This window comes from Lampetra fluviatilis, chromosome 40 (genome assembly GCF_964198595.1).
Source record: "Lampetra fluviatilis chromosome 40, kcLamFluv1.1, whole genome shotgun sequence".
Classification (NCBI taxonomy): domain Eukaryota; kingdom Metazoa; phylum Chordata; class Hyperoartia; order Petromyzontiformes; family Petromyzontidae; genus Lampetra; species Lampetra fluviatilis.
This window is the reverse complement of record NC_136314.1, coordinates 9,464,162-9,477,738: the sequence shown is the minus strand read 5'-3', so window position 1 is coordinate 9,477,738 and position 13,577 is coordinate 9,464,162. Positions and strand designations below refer to the sequence as shown.

At 51.5% G+C, this 13,577-nt stretch overlaps 1 protein-coding gene across 1 annotated transcript in view; it reads left to right on the top strand.

Moving 5' to 3' along the window:
- LOC144946227 (ras-related protein Rap-1b) overlaps positions 1 to 13,577 on the top strand; it is a 59,079-nt gene that overhangs the window by 31,052 nt on the left and 14,450 nt on the right. Inside the window, exons 2-3 of the mRNA XM_078875089.1 lie at positions 8,296 to 8,390; positions 12,349 to 12,417. Coding sequence (XP_078731215.1) covers positions 8,334 to 8,390; positions 12,349 to 12,417 — 126 coding nt within the window. The 5' untranslated portion in view covers positions 8,296 to 8,333. The remainder of the gene's footprint in view (positions 1 to 8,295; positions 8,391 to 12,348; positions 12,418 to 13,577) is intronic.

The following is a 13,577-nucleotide window of genomic DNA, read 5'->3' as shown; positions in this document are numbered from 1 at the left end:
TCAGTGGGGCCTTTACAGGGTAAAATAAAACAAACGGTTTATTCGTAGTTTTAAATAGTTGATTTGCCGATGGCAAAACGGCGACTGGGCATTCCTTCCCCCATCCCCCCGCTACGATTCAATTGCTCGTTTGCTTTCCAGGGGTCACGATTCGGTCGAGAATCCATTCCGCGTCGCCCCCTGGTCGTTGCTGCACGGCTCGTTTTTATCACGCGTCGTCTCGCGACTCTTCGTTTTGTGGGGCGCCACGGTGGCTAGGAGATGTTAACTTCCTCGCCTGGTATGCAGGAGGACATGGGTTCGACCCCCGACGCATGCTGCATGTATGTGGTGTTTATGTGGATTGATCTCCGGGTCCTCCGATTTTTTTTTTCCCCTCCACATTTAGGAACATGCACTTAGATTATTTGGCTGCTGCTATACATTTCCACACGATGATGAGCTATCATTTGTCATAGCCAGCTCGCTTCTGAAAAAAGAGCTATATAGTTCAGTGGGGCCTTACCCGGTAAAATAATAATAGTTTGATAGTTTTTTTGGTTTATTGCTTCCGTGATAAGCTTGCCACGCCGTTGCGAGCGATCCGGGAGGGTTTTTTTCTTTCTGTTTACCTCGGCCAAGCGCCCTCCGCTGCTGCTGCGTCCAGATCATTCTTTTTTTATTTGGGGCGCGTCGTCAGATGTTAGCGTCGCATTCCGGGCGGCCCGCCGACGAAATCGGCCGCATTCCGGGCGGTTTGGTCACGGCCCGCGTGAATGTCGGTAACACTGTGGCCTTTAACAAAAGCACGTGTGTGTGTGATGGGCAGCGTTTGAGGCGGTGGCCCTTCTTCGGAGCACGTCAATCATTTAAACGCGCAAGTCGCAACGCGTGCGCGATGAATCACCTGTTGAATCATTTTAGTTACATTAATTTTTGTAAGTCCCGTACGGTGTCCGTTATTGGCACTGAGTGTGTTGCCGGTGTTAATTGTGCACCACGGACAACGCCACCACCACCACCACCGAATGATGACGCGTCTGATTATGTGAAGGTGGCTCGGTTGTGTGTTGAACCCCACCCCAGTTCGGCGTACGTAGATTATTTTCCCGCGCGGAGGCCGGCAATTCCGGTTTCTTGGTTGCCCGCGTCATGTCCCCCCCTCACTCGTCCTCCCAGTCTCCCCCCCTCCGTTCCCCGCTCCCCGTTCCCCACCCCCCTCCCCACACACGCACCCCCCCCCCTTCCCACGGAGGAAGGCAACGAAGGAGGAGGGAGCAACTCCTCAGTTTGATAACACAGCTGACTCGTATTTGTCCGCGTGCGGTTTATCCGACTTGCGGATTTAACCACGCGCACCTGAGGTGTTGACAAAATAAGAATAAATTAATAACTCGTGGATTGAGTTGTTATTCTTGCAAATGTTTATTACAAGTCTCGCGTGCTTAAAACCGAATGAATGTGTGTGCTCCGGTTAATCTGAAATCCACGTGATTGCCCCTACAGTACAGTAGTTGCAATATCTTTACAGCAGTGGGTGGTGGAGTTTGATTGCTGTTGGCGTGGCTCTGCTGCTGTCTGCTGAGTGGGCCGAGTCTTGGTTGTGGGGTGGGAGCAGGAAAGTGTTCTCACGGAGCACGTGCATCATCGACCGGTCGATTCTTGACTACAAATATTCGTTGTGTTCATTAACAAACTACATTTTCTGACCTTAAACACAATGTACATACCTATATTGGTGGTTTTTGGCATAAAGATCTGCGGAAAATGGACACTTTTAGATTATCTGTGATTTTTTTTTTATCCGCGGCCGCCCTCCCCGTCATTGTCGAGAGCCTCCTGTAATCACATAAATAATTTAGCACACTCGATATTCTCACTGTTGTACTTTGCGCGCAAGGCTAGGCCTCGGCAAGGCAAGGTAAAAGGTAAAAACAACGAGCCTACCTTTACCCTACCTTTTACCTTATCACAATACAATCACTCTACTCTACTTTTTACCCTTTAGCAGGTAAGGTAAAAGGTAAAAAGCAACGAGCCTACCTTTACCCTACCCTTTACCTTACCCCTTGGCATGTCGACACCTTTACCCTTTTACCCAGTAAAATGGGTAAAGTACCTTACCTTGCCGAGGCCTACGCAAGGCTGTGTGTGCTATGGCCGCTTGAGGAAGGCTCTGCTGTGAGTTTCGCAGTTGGCAGTTTTAACAATCTGTGGTGGGGTGGGGGGGGGGGTGGTTGGCTGTGTCACTGTGAGTGTGTGTAGGGGAGCGGTGGTGTAGCAGTTAGCGCGCTGCGCTACGAACCTGGCGACCTGAGTTTGATTCCCGCTCATGGCCAATACCAGTGACGACTATCTGAACCGTTCCCTTGGCCGCCCCTCAGTTGGCTCAGCCCCAAATGAGTACCTAGTGCGGTGTCCAGTAAACATCGCCACTAGGGAGATGAAAGGTGGCCGGGCATGGTGCTGGCCCACCCACTCCCTCGTGTACCGTACCGTCCTTCACAGGTGCTCGCTAACAGAACTTGCCCCATCAGTCTGTATAGGCTATACTGGGATCGTTGTTGGTGTGTGTGTGCGCGATCTCGATTTGAGTTTTTTTTCCAGTATAAATTTCAGTTTTGGCAAACGTCTCTTCGAACGGCGAGTCACGTGATCGTCAGCGACCACTACTAGGAAGCAGGCGGCGCGGAGTATTTTACAGTTAATGCCACGGTGGCTCGGGGATGTTGACTCCCTCGCCTAGTATGCAGGAGGTCGTGGGTTCGATCCCGACCCTGATTATGCTTGTATATTCGGAGTTTGCATGTGTCTTTCTCTGGTCATGTGGATTTTTTTTCCGGGTCCTCCGTTGTTTCCCTCCACATTTAGAATCAACATCGTGCATTTAGATAATTTGGCTGCTATACATTTCCACGTGATGATCAGCCACTTGTGTTGAGCTATCATTTGTGGCAGCCAGGTAGCTTCTGACGAAGAGCTACATAGCTCAGTGGGGCCTTACCTGGCAAAATAAAAATAGTTTAAGTTATTGTTTCAGCTCGCTCACCCGGTGAGCTGACGAATGAGTCTCACGACCAAACTCGGCAAATAGCAGCGGCGGTTCGCTTGAAACTGCGCCGGATATCTTCGGGAAAAGCCAGCAAGTGAAGGGTAACGATCCAGGCCGTCAGATGCACCGTGTCACCAGAGTCGGCTTCTTCATAAGCGTGTCACGATACAAACACGAAGAACCTATCAGATTTAAAGTGGGCTTCCAACAAATACAGGTTTATTTACTCTAATGTAATAGCAATTCATCTGGGCCAATTATTAGCATTATATAAAGGCTAACCAACCTCCAAAGTCACCCGCTAGCTCTGCGTGTTGGTGTGCGTGCGCGCGGCCAGATGATCGGCGTGTCGTCATTGACACCGGGCACAAGCGGCACCGTGCGTGCCTCACCCTCTGGACGACGCGGTGCTGTGGTCCGGGAAACTCTATGAAATAGTTTTACTTATTTGATTTTTGTTAACAAAGTTGCTTTGAGTGTCCGTGCCACGTGTGCAACTTTACCGGCCCGCTGCGAAAGGAACAAAGTGGAGAGCAAAATCAATCGAGCAAATTTATGTTTTTGCCTCGTTGCCACTTTTTATGGCGATCGTCATGAGATGCGGCGTCCGTTGGCATCTCTTTCGCACACAGTTGTGCAGTACCCTGCCGCTTGTTAGAGGGCGGCCCGATGTGAAGACATGTCACAGAACCACTTCTAAGATTGTATCCGCACACGAGGGGGCATTCTACACTCGCCCACGTCTGTTGGTCCAATGGCGGTCAGACTGCTACTTTTTATCCAATTATCGGTGACTGGGCTGATACTATAAACCTACTACACACAAGAAACCGCTTTAATCGCAACTCAGAATATGGAAGTTTATCGGTCTCAGAGTCTATGGGACTCTGGTGAGAGTCCCAATCATCTTGCGTTGGCGTCACCGCAGCCGCTTTTGTTACCCCTGCGCCGATCCGGCGCTGGTGTTGTCCGAGCTACAGTTTAATTCGCGTGCAAACTAAAAAGGCTAAAAAAAATGTTTACCAGGTAAGGCCCCACTGAGCTATATAGCTCTTTTTCAGAAGCGACCTGCCCATCACCAATGATAGCTCAACGAAGTGGCTCATCATCGGTTGGAAATGTATAGCAGCCAAATACTCTTAAGCTCGTGACCACGCGGACAGCTATGCAAATTCCAAATAAAAAACAGGCGAACAATCCCATGACCTTCTGTATACCAGGCGAGGTCGTTAACATCTCCCAGCCACCGTGGCGACCACGGTGGCGGCAGCGGTGTCAAGTTTCGGTGGGCCGTGTTGCCGAGGGCCGCGTTATACGGGACCGGCCAAAGAAGTGGTGGAGGAGTAAAAAAGGGAAGGATCTTCCGTTTGGACTATTACTGTCATAGCTCATCGTATTCCTCCAGGGTAAACAAATGTTCTGATTGTGATGGGCAGGGTGAGTGGGAACGTGCATCACCCCCCGTGGGAGCAACCAGGGAGTCACCTTGAAGGTACAAGTTCATACCTCGGTGGGCTTTACCTGTTTAAGATGAAAAAAATAATTTAGTTTTACTCATATATATTTTGAAAGTGATTGTTATACCTTCCCTATGCTTTACACTCCTGTGGTGTTGTTGATTCGTTTGTTGTCAATGTTCTGACCTCGTGCCCCCCCTTACTGGACATCTGTGAGAAACGTTCTTACAGTTCAACGGATTCCTCCGCTATTAACAAATAGAGATCCTGATTTTGTACCCCGAAGCGGGTAGCTCTTGCAATGTCCGTTTTCCGTGGTGGTCGTCAACCACGTAAGGAGGGGGGGTGGGGAAATTTCCCCCCAAAAAAGTGACGTTGCGAACACCAACCGCTGGACTGTCAACGCGCACCCCAAACGGGGTCGCCCTGCACAGTTACCCAGCGAGGCTGCGCGCGTCACCAACTGGCCAGAGACGTTTGAAGCTTTTGTTGTCGTCACCCTCTGCTCCCCACCCCATGCTTCCTGACCACCCCCACCGCCCTCGCCATGCAACCTCGCCAACAACCACGACAGCCGTCCATTCGTCACCGAGTGACGGCGACTGTCACCACGGTGCCTGTGCCAGGTCACTACAACACCCGTGTGTAACCCCGGCACACTCCACGCCGCTAGACCACCAGTAGCAGCAGCAGCAGCCTTTGTCTATCCACTGTTGGATGAAGTCCTCCCTACCCCACACCGTCTCACCCCCACCCCTGCATGGTCCGGCGCTGTTACCAGCAGTCGGATGGGAAGGATTGGACAGTCGAGACAGACTGACAGGATGGGACTGATGAATGGGACGGAGGGAAAGGACGGGACGGAACGGGGCTGAGAGGAGGGGTGGGATGGGGCAGAGTCATCGGCACACATCACGAGTTTCACCCAATTAGTCATCAGCATGAAACTAAAATACATTTTAAAAACTCAAGCGTGCGAATATTTCCGTTGCTAATTTTTTTACGAACGAGATTAAATGCGGCTCCCCGCCCCCTCCAGCTGTTAGCGCCGCTGGCGCTTGTTTGCTTTCTGGCTCCGGCTTCCGCCGACCTCGGCCCCCGCGGTGCGATAACGGGCGAGAGGTTCCAGCCCCCCCCTTCGCCCCATCCTCCCACTCCACCCCGAGTCCAAGGTCTGCCGACGGCGAGTTACCACGGCGACAACATCCTGTAGCTACAGAGTCGCGTGCGAGGTCGGGGAAGGTTGACGGGATGGGGAACAGCGGGGGGGGGGGGGTCTGTCGGGTCGTCACGCAGAGACCCATAGACTTGTCACGCAGAGACCCATAGACGCGTCACGCAGAGACCCATAGATTCTCATAGACTTCCATCGGCTATCACCTTCTTTGAGCGGTCGCTCACAGGCGCTCGCCCACCGGCTCGGCAACATCGCGGCTGTGTACACGTCCCCTGCCTTGACCCCCCCCCCCACCTTGTGCCTTTTTATAGGTGGGCAGAGGCAGGGCCATCTCGCTATTTATATTTATTTTTCCTCCTCCACTCCTGCGCTCGTGTGAGCGTTGCCGCCCCTGGCCACGCTGCCCGTTGTATGTCACCACTCGTCGCATTCATGTTGTCGGAAATACCCAGCAGGCCAACTTTGGAAGGCTTGGTGCAGGGAGAGAGATTGGAGACCGAGACCCACGGACTCTCGCAGAGACCCTTGGACTTGCTTAGACCCCATAGGTTTGCAACGAGGCCCAGAGACTTGCAGAGACCTATAGACTCGTGTAGAGAGCCATAGACATGTACGGAGATCTACCTGGCCATGGGGACAGGCGCTTGTGGCCCAGTGGTTGGGGCTGGGGTTAGCGCGCGTGCCCAGAAACAGAGCACCACACTCACAAGGGTGGCACGAGTGATGGCCGCAAAGAAGGAAGTGCCAGTTTCCTGCCGTGATACCGTGCTTCTCGGCGCTTCTCGGTGCTTCTCGGCGCTTCTGGGCACTTTTTGGCGCTTTGTAGCGCTTCTCGACGATTCTCGACGCTCCTTCCTGGCCCCCGCGGCTCACGAATATCTGCCCCCGGGTGAATAAACGCTGCGAGGCGCTGGCTGGGGGTCGTTCGTGCGCACCTGCCGCGGAAGCGCCGAGCGCGCCGATTGAGTCACGAGTGAGAACGCACGCACCAAGTATTTAGTGGGGCAGGCTGACGATGATGGTGGGCGATGGGGATTCTGGTGACGATGGTAATTACGAAGGTGTTTGTGGTGATGGCGCAATTATGACAACACGACAATGATTACGATAATGTGGTAAGAGTGGTGGGTGGACTGGCGAATGACGCTTGCGTGCGTGGGGAACAGCAATGGTGCAGTGGAAAGCGCACTGTGCCACGAACCCGGTGACCCAACTCCAAATATCTGCTAAGGCTATACGGGGAGGGATCTTTATCTTTGCTACCATATTGTGATGGATTTTGTGTGTGCTACATTGTGATTGGGTGCGAGATGTTAACGACCTCGATGGTATACAGGAGGTCGTGGCTTCAATCCTGACCTTGACTGACACCTGTTATACATTTGGAGTTTGCGTGTCTCTCTTCCCGTGGACACGAGGATTTTTGTCCGGTTCCTCCGTTTTTTCCCTCCACATTTCGTATCAATAGTCATGCATTTAGGTAATTTGGCTGATGTCCATTTCCACGTGATAAGCCGCTTCCTTGGGCTATCATTTGTGTGACCAGGTCACTTCTGAAAAGGAGCTATATAGCTCAGTGGGCCTTAGCTGGTAAAATAAAAATAGTTTATTCTGTAAGCATACTTGAGTTTGTGAATGTATACGTGCACAGCCTGGCACAAGCGCCGTGGTGACGTCACAGTGGCGAATGGCGGTTGTTGTTGTATGGGTGTGCAGTAGTGCAGTGGGGTGATTGTGCTGCACTACGATCCTTGCGACCCGAGTTCCATTCCCGCTGCTCACCAGCTCAAAGTGGCGAATATCTGAAGCGGTCCTGGGTCTCCCTTTTGTCAACTCGACCTAAGAATCAGTACCTGGTGCTGTGTGTAAACATCGGCATTGGGGCGAGTCCAGAGGCGGCCAGAAGTTGGTGGTAGCCTCGCCCACGCGCCCCCTCGTGTGCCGTGCCGGCATCCATGTACAGTGAGGGAAATAAGTATTTGATCCCTTGCTGATTTTGTACGTTTGCCTACTGACGAAGAAATTATCAGTCTATAATTTTAATGGTAGGTTTATTTGAACAGTGAGAGACAGAATAACAACAAAAAAATCCAGAAAAACGCATGTCAAAAATGTTATGTATGGATGTTGAACTTCTTTCGCACCGTACGTAGCCAACCGTGCTAATCGGTGGTGCATAGGTGCTCACAAATGGCACTTGCCCATAATAGACATTTTTTTGGGTTGGATCTCATAAATAAATAAATGCGTCGTTAAACCCGCCACCACCCGACACAGCCAATTAGTCAGGTTTGTTACGTAAACAAAACGTGCCAATTAGTTACTAGTTGAGCAGTAACCGGTTGTGTGTTGGAGAGTACACACACTACAACATTTACAATTCGAGTACCATGATGTTTCACTGGTAACAACAACCAGTGTCATCAGGCGACCGCCACAGAGTTGTGGAGAAATCCTCCTCCTGTTTCGCTCTCGCAACGAATTGCCGCGTTTTGTTTAAGTGACACAACTTTACCAATTAGCTGTGTCGGGTGGTGGCGGGTTGAACGACGCAATAATTTTTAATCCGACAATCTGTTGAAGGACTATAGGCGGCAAGTATTTACCTCTCTGTCCGTGTTGTCTCCCAGGTGTGTGCGCGTGCAGTTGAGGGCTTCCCCGTGTCACAATGCGGGAGTACAAGCTGGTGGTGCTGGGGTCTGGTGGAGTGGGGAAGTCCGCACTGGTGAGTTGCGTCACCCCCCCACCATGAACAACAACCGCCATTCGCCACTAAGTGGCGGTGACGTTACCACGACGCTTGTGCCAGGCCATGTGCACCTTGAGGCCACGTGAAGTGTCGAACGCCCGCTGGCAGGAGGTCACGGGGCAGACCCAGCAGGTGCCACGGGTCGACTGACCGAGATGACTGGCCGATGCACCACCTGTGCCTCCTACTGTGCCAAATTGCTGTGCTTTAGCCACCCGGCGCTCCGCTCGTTGTTGTGAGCATCGCTCCTCCGCCCTCCGTTGTTGTTGGAGGGCGACTGCCTCCAACTGCCCAGTAGCGTCCTTCACGAGCCTCTTCCAGAGAGGACGATCTTAACACCATCACGCACCCACGCAACCACCTCACCCGCTCACCGCCGACCTGGCAGACTTTTCACCGCGACACCGTCCGCGTGTCCCCCAGGGCGATGTGAAGCGTTGGGCGAGTGACGTTGCGCTGGGCGCCGAGGGCAGTCTTTCCGTCTTGTGCGGCACCGCACATTCCTGCAACAACCACCACCAACAAAAGACAGAAGAGATCTCCCGTATTATAGCCTTAACAGACTGTAGGGGCAAGTGCTGGTTAGCGAGTAGCAACTATCAAGGCCGGAATGCTACACGAGGGGGTGGGTGGCCAGCACCACACCCTTTGTTTCCCCGGTGGTGATGTTTAGACACATCACCAGGTATTAATTTGAGGCCGAGTCGACCTAGGGGAGACCCAGGACCGGTTCAGATAACCGTCACTGGTGTTGGCCATGAGCGGGAATCGAACTCGGGTCGTTGCGTTCGTAGCGCAGGGCGCTAACCGCTACACTACCGCTCCCCCCCACCACCACCAACACACACGTGCGCGATGGTCCGTGAAGCCGCGCCGTGTGGGGGTTATCCACGTTTGCGTGCCGGGGGGGAGCCAGGGACATCCCAGCACAAGCAACGTCGAGTTTCCGTGACGCGTGTGCCAAGCAGCTGGTGATTGACGTTGTGGAAGACCCGGTGAGGACAACAGCGGTGACGATGAGGACGATGATGATGTTCAGGGCTGGATTAAGTTACGGGAGGCAGGGGGCCCAGGATGTTTCTATTTTTTTTTGGGGGGGGGGGGGGGGGGCTCCTTTGTATAGTCAGTTCCTTGCCTTCACTGTTTTTTACCACTAGCACCACCAGCCATTTAATTTTTATTTTATTTTACCAGGTAAGGCCCCACTGAGCTGTTTGATAGCTCATGAAGTGGCTTATCACGTGGACATTTATAGCAGCCAAATACTCTAAACCCAGAGTCTCTGGGTCTCCGTGAGGAGTCCATAGGTGTCTGTGAGGAGTCTCTGGGTCTCTGAGGAGTCCATGGGTCTCTGTGAGGAGTCCATGGGTCTCAGCCAGAGTCCATGGGTCTCTGTGAGGAGTCCCTGGGTCTCTGTGAGGAGTCCCTGGGTCTCTGTGAGGAGTCCATGGGTCTCTGTGAGGAGTCCATGGGTCTCTGTGAGGAGTCCATGGGTCTCTGTGAGGAGTCCATGGGTCTCTGCGTGAGGAGTCCATGGGTCTCTGTGAGAGGAGTCCATGGGTCTCTGCGAGAGGAGTCCATGGGTCTCTGCGAGAGGAGTCCATGGGTCTCTGTGAGGAGTCCATGGGTCTCTGTGAGGAGTCCATGGGTCTCTGCGTGAGGAGTCCATGGGTCTCTGCGTGAGGAGTCCATGGGTCTCTGCGTGAGGAGTCCATGGGTCTCTGCGTGAGGAGTCCATGGGTCTCTGCGTGAGGAGTCCATGGGTCTCTGCGAGAGGAGTCCATGGGTCTCTGCGTGAGGAGTCCATGGGTCTCTGCGAGAGGAGTCCATGGGTCTCTGCGAGAGGAGTCCATGGGTCTCTGCGAGAGGAGTCCATGGGTCTCTGCGAGAGGAGTCCATGGGTCTCTGCGAGAGGAGTCCATGGGTCTCTGCGAGAGGAGTCCATGGGTCTCGGTCTACAGTCTCTCTCTGGACCTCGTCTTCCGAGTACCTGCCGGGAATTTGCCGACGACGAGTGGCGACGTATAAAACTAATCGCGTCGCCGGTGCACGGGCAGCCCGGGGAGCAGTCTTGCGCGATCGCGGTGGCAAAGAGAGGAGGGTCACACGTTTGGCGCACAGCGGCCCTTCGCTGGCTGCGCGTGCGACGGTCGGATGTACGTGCCGCCGTTAAAATTGATGCGTCGGCGCGTCCATTACAAGCTCTACTTCACACGCGCGCATCGCACAAAAACCAAGGGGGACTTACGCCGAATGTTCATTAGACGTTGTCTTGGCATTTGCCGGCACGTTTCACCGCACGTTAATTGGGTCGTTGTTGGCTGTCGTTCTTGTTAAGTCTCTAGGTCTGTAGGGCAATTTTGCTGCTTGTTGGAAACCGTGGCGCGCGCCTGCCGCAGGATTTGCGATAAATGTGAAACGGCGTACAACAGGCGTCGCCGTTGCAAACATCAAACGATGACAGCGGTGGCTCTCTGGGTGTGTGTGTGGGGTGGAAGGGCTGGGGGGGTTGGGGGTCTGGTGGCTTACCGCTGTAGACGGGGGGGAAATCCATAATGGAGGTTTTTTGGGTTGGATCACGTAAATGTGTCGTTTAAACCCGCAACCACCTTGACACAGCCAACCCTTACTGGTTGGCCGTGTCGGGTGGCAGTAGTGAAATTCACGTTGTTAAGTATTTGGCTACTTAATGATGATAAGCCACGATGTGGGGCTATTACTTGACATTCTGAACAAGAGCTACACAGCCCAGTGTGTGGGGCCTTCACCTGGTAAATAAAAAAACGTAGTTTCTCTCCTGGATAAAATCAGTAAAATATTAGTTCAATCATGTGAAATGTTTGTGGTCTGTTCACACGGCAAATCGTACTGCCGGAACACCGCCACCCACGGCCGCGCCCGGGGTACCCAGAAAAACTTTGGCGTCGGTAATTTGAGCCGGTCGTTCCGTTGCGGCCGGGAGCGTTCCCCACCACCCCTCGGGTTAGGCTCCTCCACCGCCGCAGTTTTCCTCGGTGGAGAGATTACGTTTCTGTTGTTATTGCTGCTGCTGCTGCTGCTTTAAACTTGGCCTGAAATAAAATTTCAAGACGGGGAGGGGTGGTGGTTGGGTTTGGAGCGTACCTTGCCTCATCCACGCAGCTCCTCGGTGGCGAGATGTTAACCACCTCGCCTGGTATACAGGAGGTCGTGGGTCGAACTCGACCCTGGCGCCTACTGTATATTTGGAGTTTGCGTAAATTTTTCTCGTAGTCCTCCGGTTTTCCGCTCCACATTTAGAATCGACGTCACGCATTTTTTACATTTGGCTGCTATAAATTTGCACTTGATGATGATGATAAGCCACTTCATTGAGCTATCATTTGTGTTGGCCAGATAGCTTCTGTAAAAGAGGTACATACCAGCACAGTAGGGCCTTAACAGGTAAACTAAAAATAGTTTATAGTGTGGTGGAATGCACTCCGGCTCTCACCATAGCCTGCAAATTAAGCCTGCAAATTAAGCCCCCCCCTTCCACTATTGAAGTCCCTTTATTTATTTTTATTTACTTTGGTCTTTAATCAGTTGACCTTGCTTCGGGTGCACTATGTCTTGCGAGGGCGCAGGATATTTATATATTTTGCTGTTGTCTTTCATGGCCGGTCAGAATCTGTATTTATACTGCAGGAGGGATCTGAGCTATAAAGCTCACAGATGTCCACTAGGGGCACAGGGTTAGAACGTGACAACAACAAACAGTACATAAAACACGATAGGAGTGCACAGTACAAGAAAGGTAAACAAATCGCCCACATACAAATACAACCAAACCATCCCCATCCTACCAGGCAAAGCCCACAAATGACACTGTATACAAATTAATTGTCACACGGGGGTGAAATGCTCGTGCTGTTGTGCCTAACATTTACACACCTTTTCCCTGTGTTATCCGCAGACGGTACAGTTCGTGCAAGGAATATTTGTGGAAAAGTACGATCCCACCATCGAAGACTCCTACCGGAAGGTGCGCTGGTTTGTTGTTACATGCTTTCATTCAACTCGCTCTGTCTGCTGTCGTTGTCGTTGTTGTTTTCGTTGTTGTTTTCGTTGTTGTATCCTCAAATCTTGTAACTCAATTTTAACCCACTTCCCAATGTGGTATCAACTGCAAACTTGGTATGCTTATGTCATACTGATGACTACTATATTCTATCATAAAAAATAAAAACATATTTTTAAACATAATTATTTATTTGTGATGTTTCGGCTTGGGTCTAATTGTCCACGGTTAACTGACGTTGACTGTAATTGGCCACGGTCCCTTACGTTATGGCAAGCTTCTGGGCCACTTCCTGGAGTCGTGGAGTTCTTCCATTACTAGTACATTTCATGAAAGCGTTTATTGTTGTTGTTGTTGGTATCGTTGTTATTGTTGTTATTGTTGTTGGCACGGCGTGCACACGCGCCGAGGATGATGTGGACGCTGACACGCGCCGCTCAGGTCACCAAAGTGGCCGGGTTGGTCGCGTTCGTGTCTTGGGGAGTTTCCCCGTCTCATCATCATCGTCGTCGTCGCATCCTCTTTGTTTTATGATTACCACTCACTTTTATTTAACTCACTTTGTTTGTTGTTGTTGTATCCTCAAATCTTGTAACTAAATTGTAACCCACTTCCGAATGTGGTATCGACTACTTATGTCATACTGATGACAATACTATATTCTATCAAAACAAATGTAAACATTCTTTTTTATATTTTATGTTTCGGCTTGGGTCTAATTGTCCACGCTCAACTGACGTTGGCTGTAAATCACCACGGCTCCTTACGTTGTGGCAAGCTTCGGGACCACTTCCTGGAGTCGTGGAGTTCTTCCATTACTAGTACGTTTCATCAAAGCGTGTTTAAAAAAAAAGTTTTTAAAAATATTACTTATTTTACTTGATCGTTCTTGATCGTTCCATTTGTAGTTTCCCTTTGGTTAGATCGCCGCCACCACCCGACAGCCAAATTAGTTGTTAGGTTGTGTGACGCAAGCAGAACGTGCCGATTAATTGCCGCTTCATTGGCTCATTGTAAATGTTGTGCCGTGGGTTTTACTCTCCAACACGCAGCCGTGTGCTGTGCGAGTAGCGAATTGGCCACGTTTTGTTTACACGACTTAAACTTACGTGATTTGAAGCTTT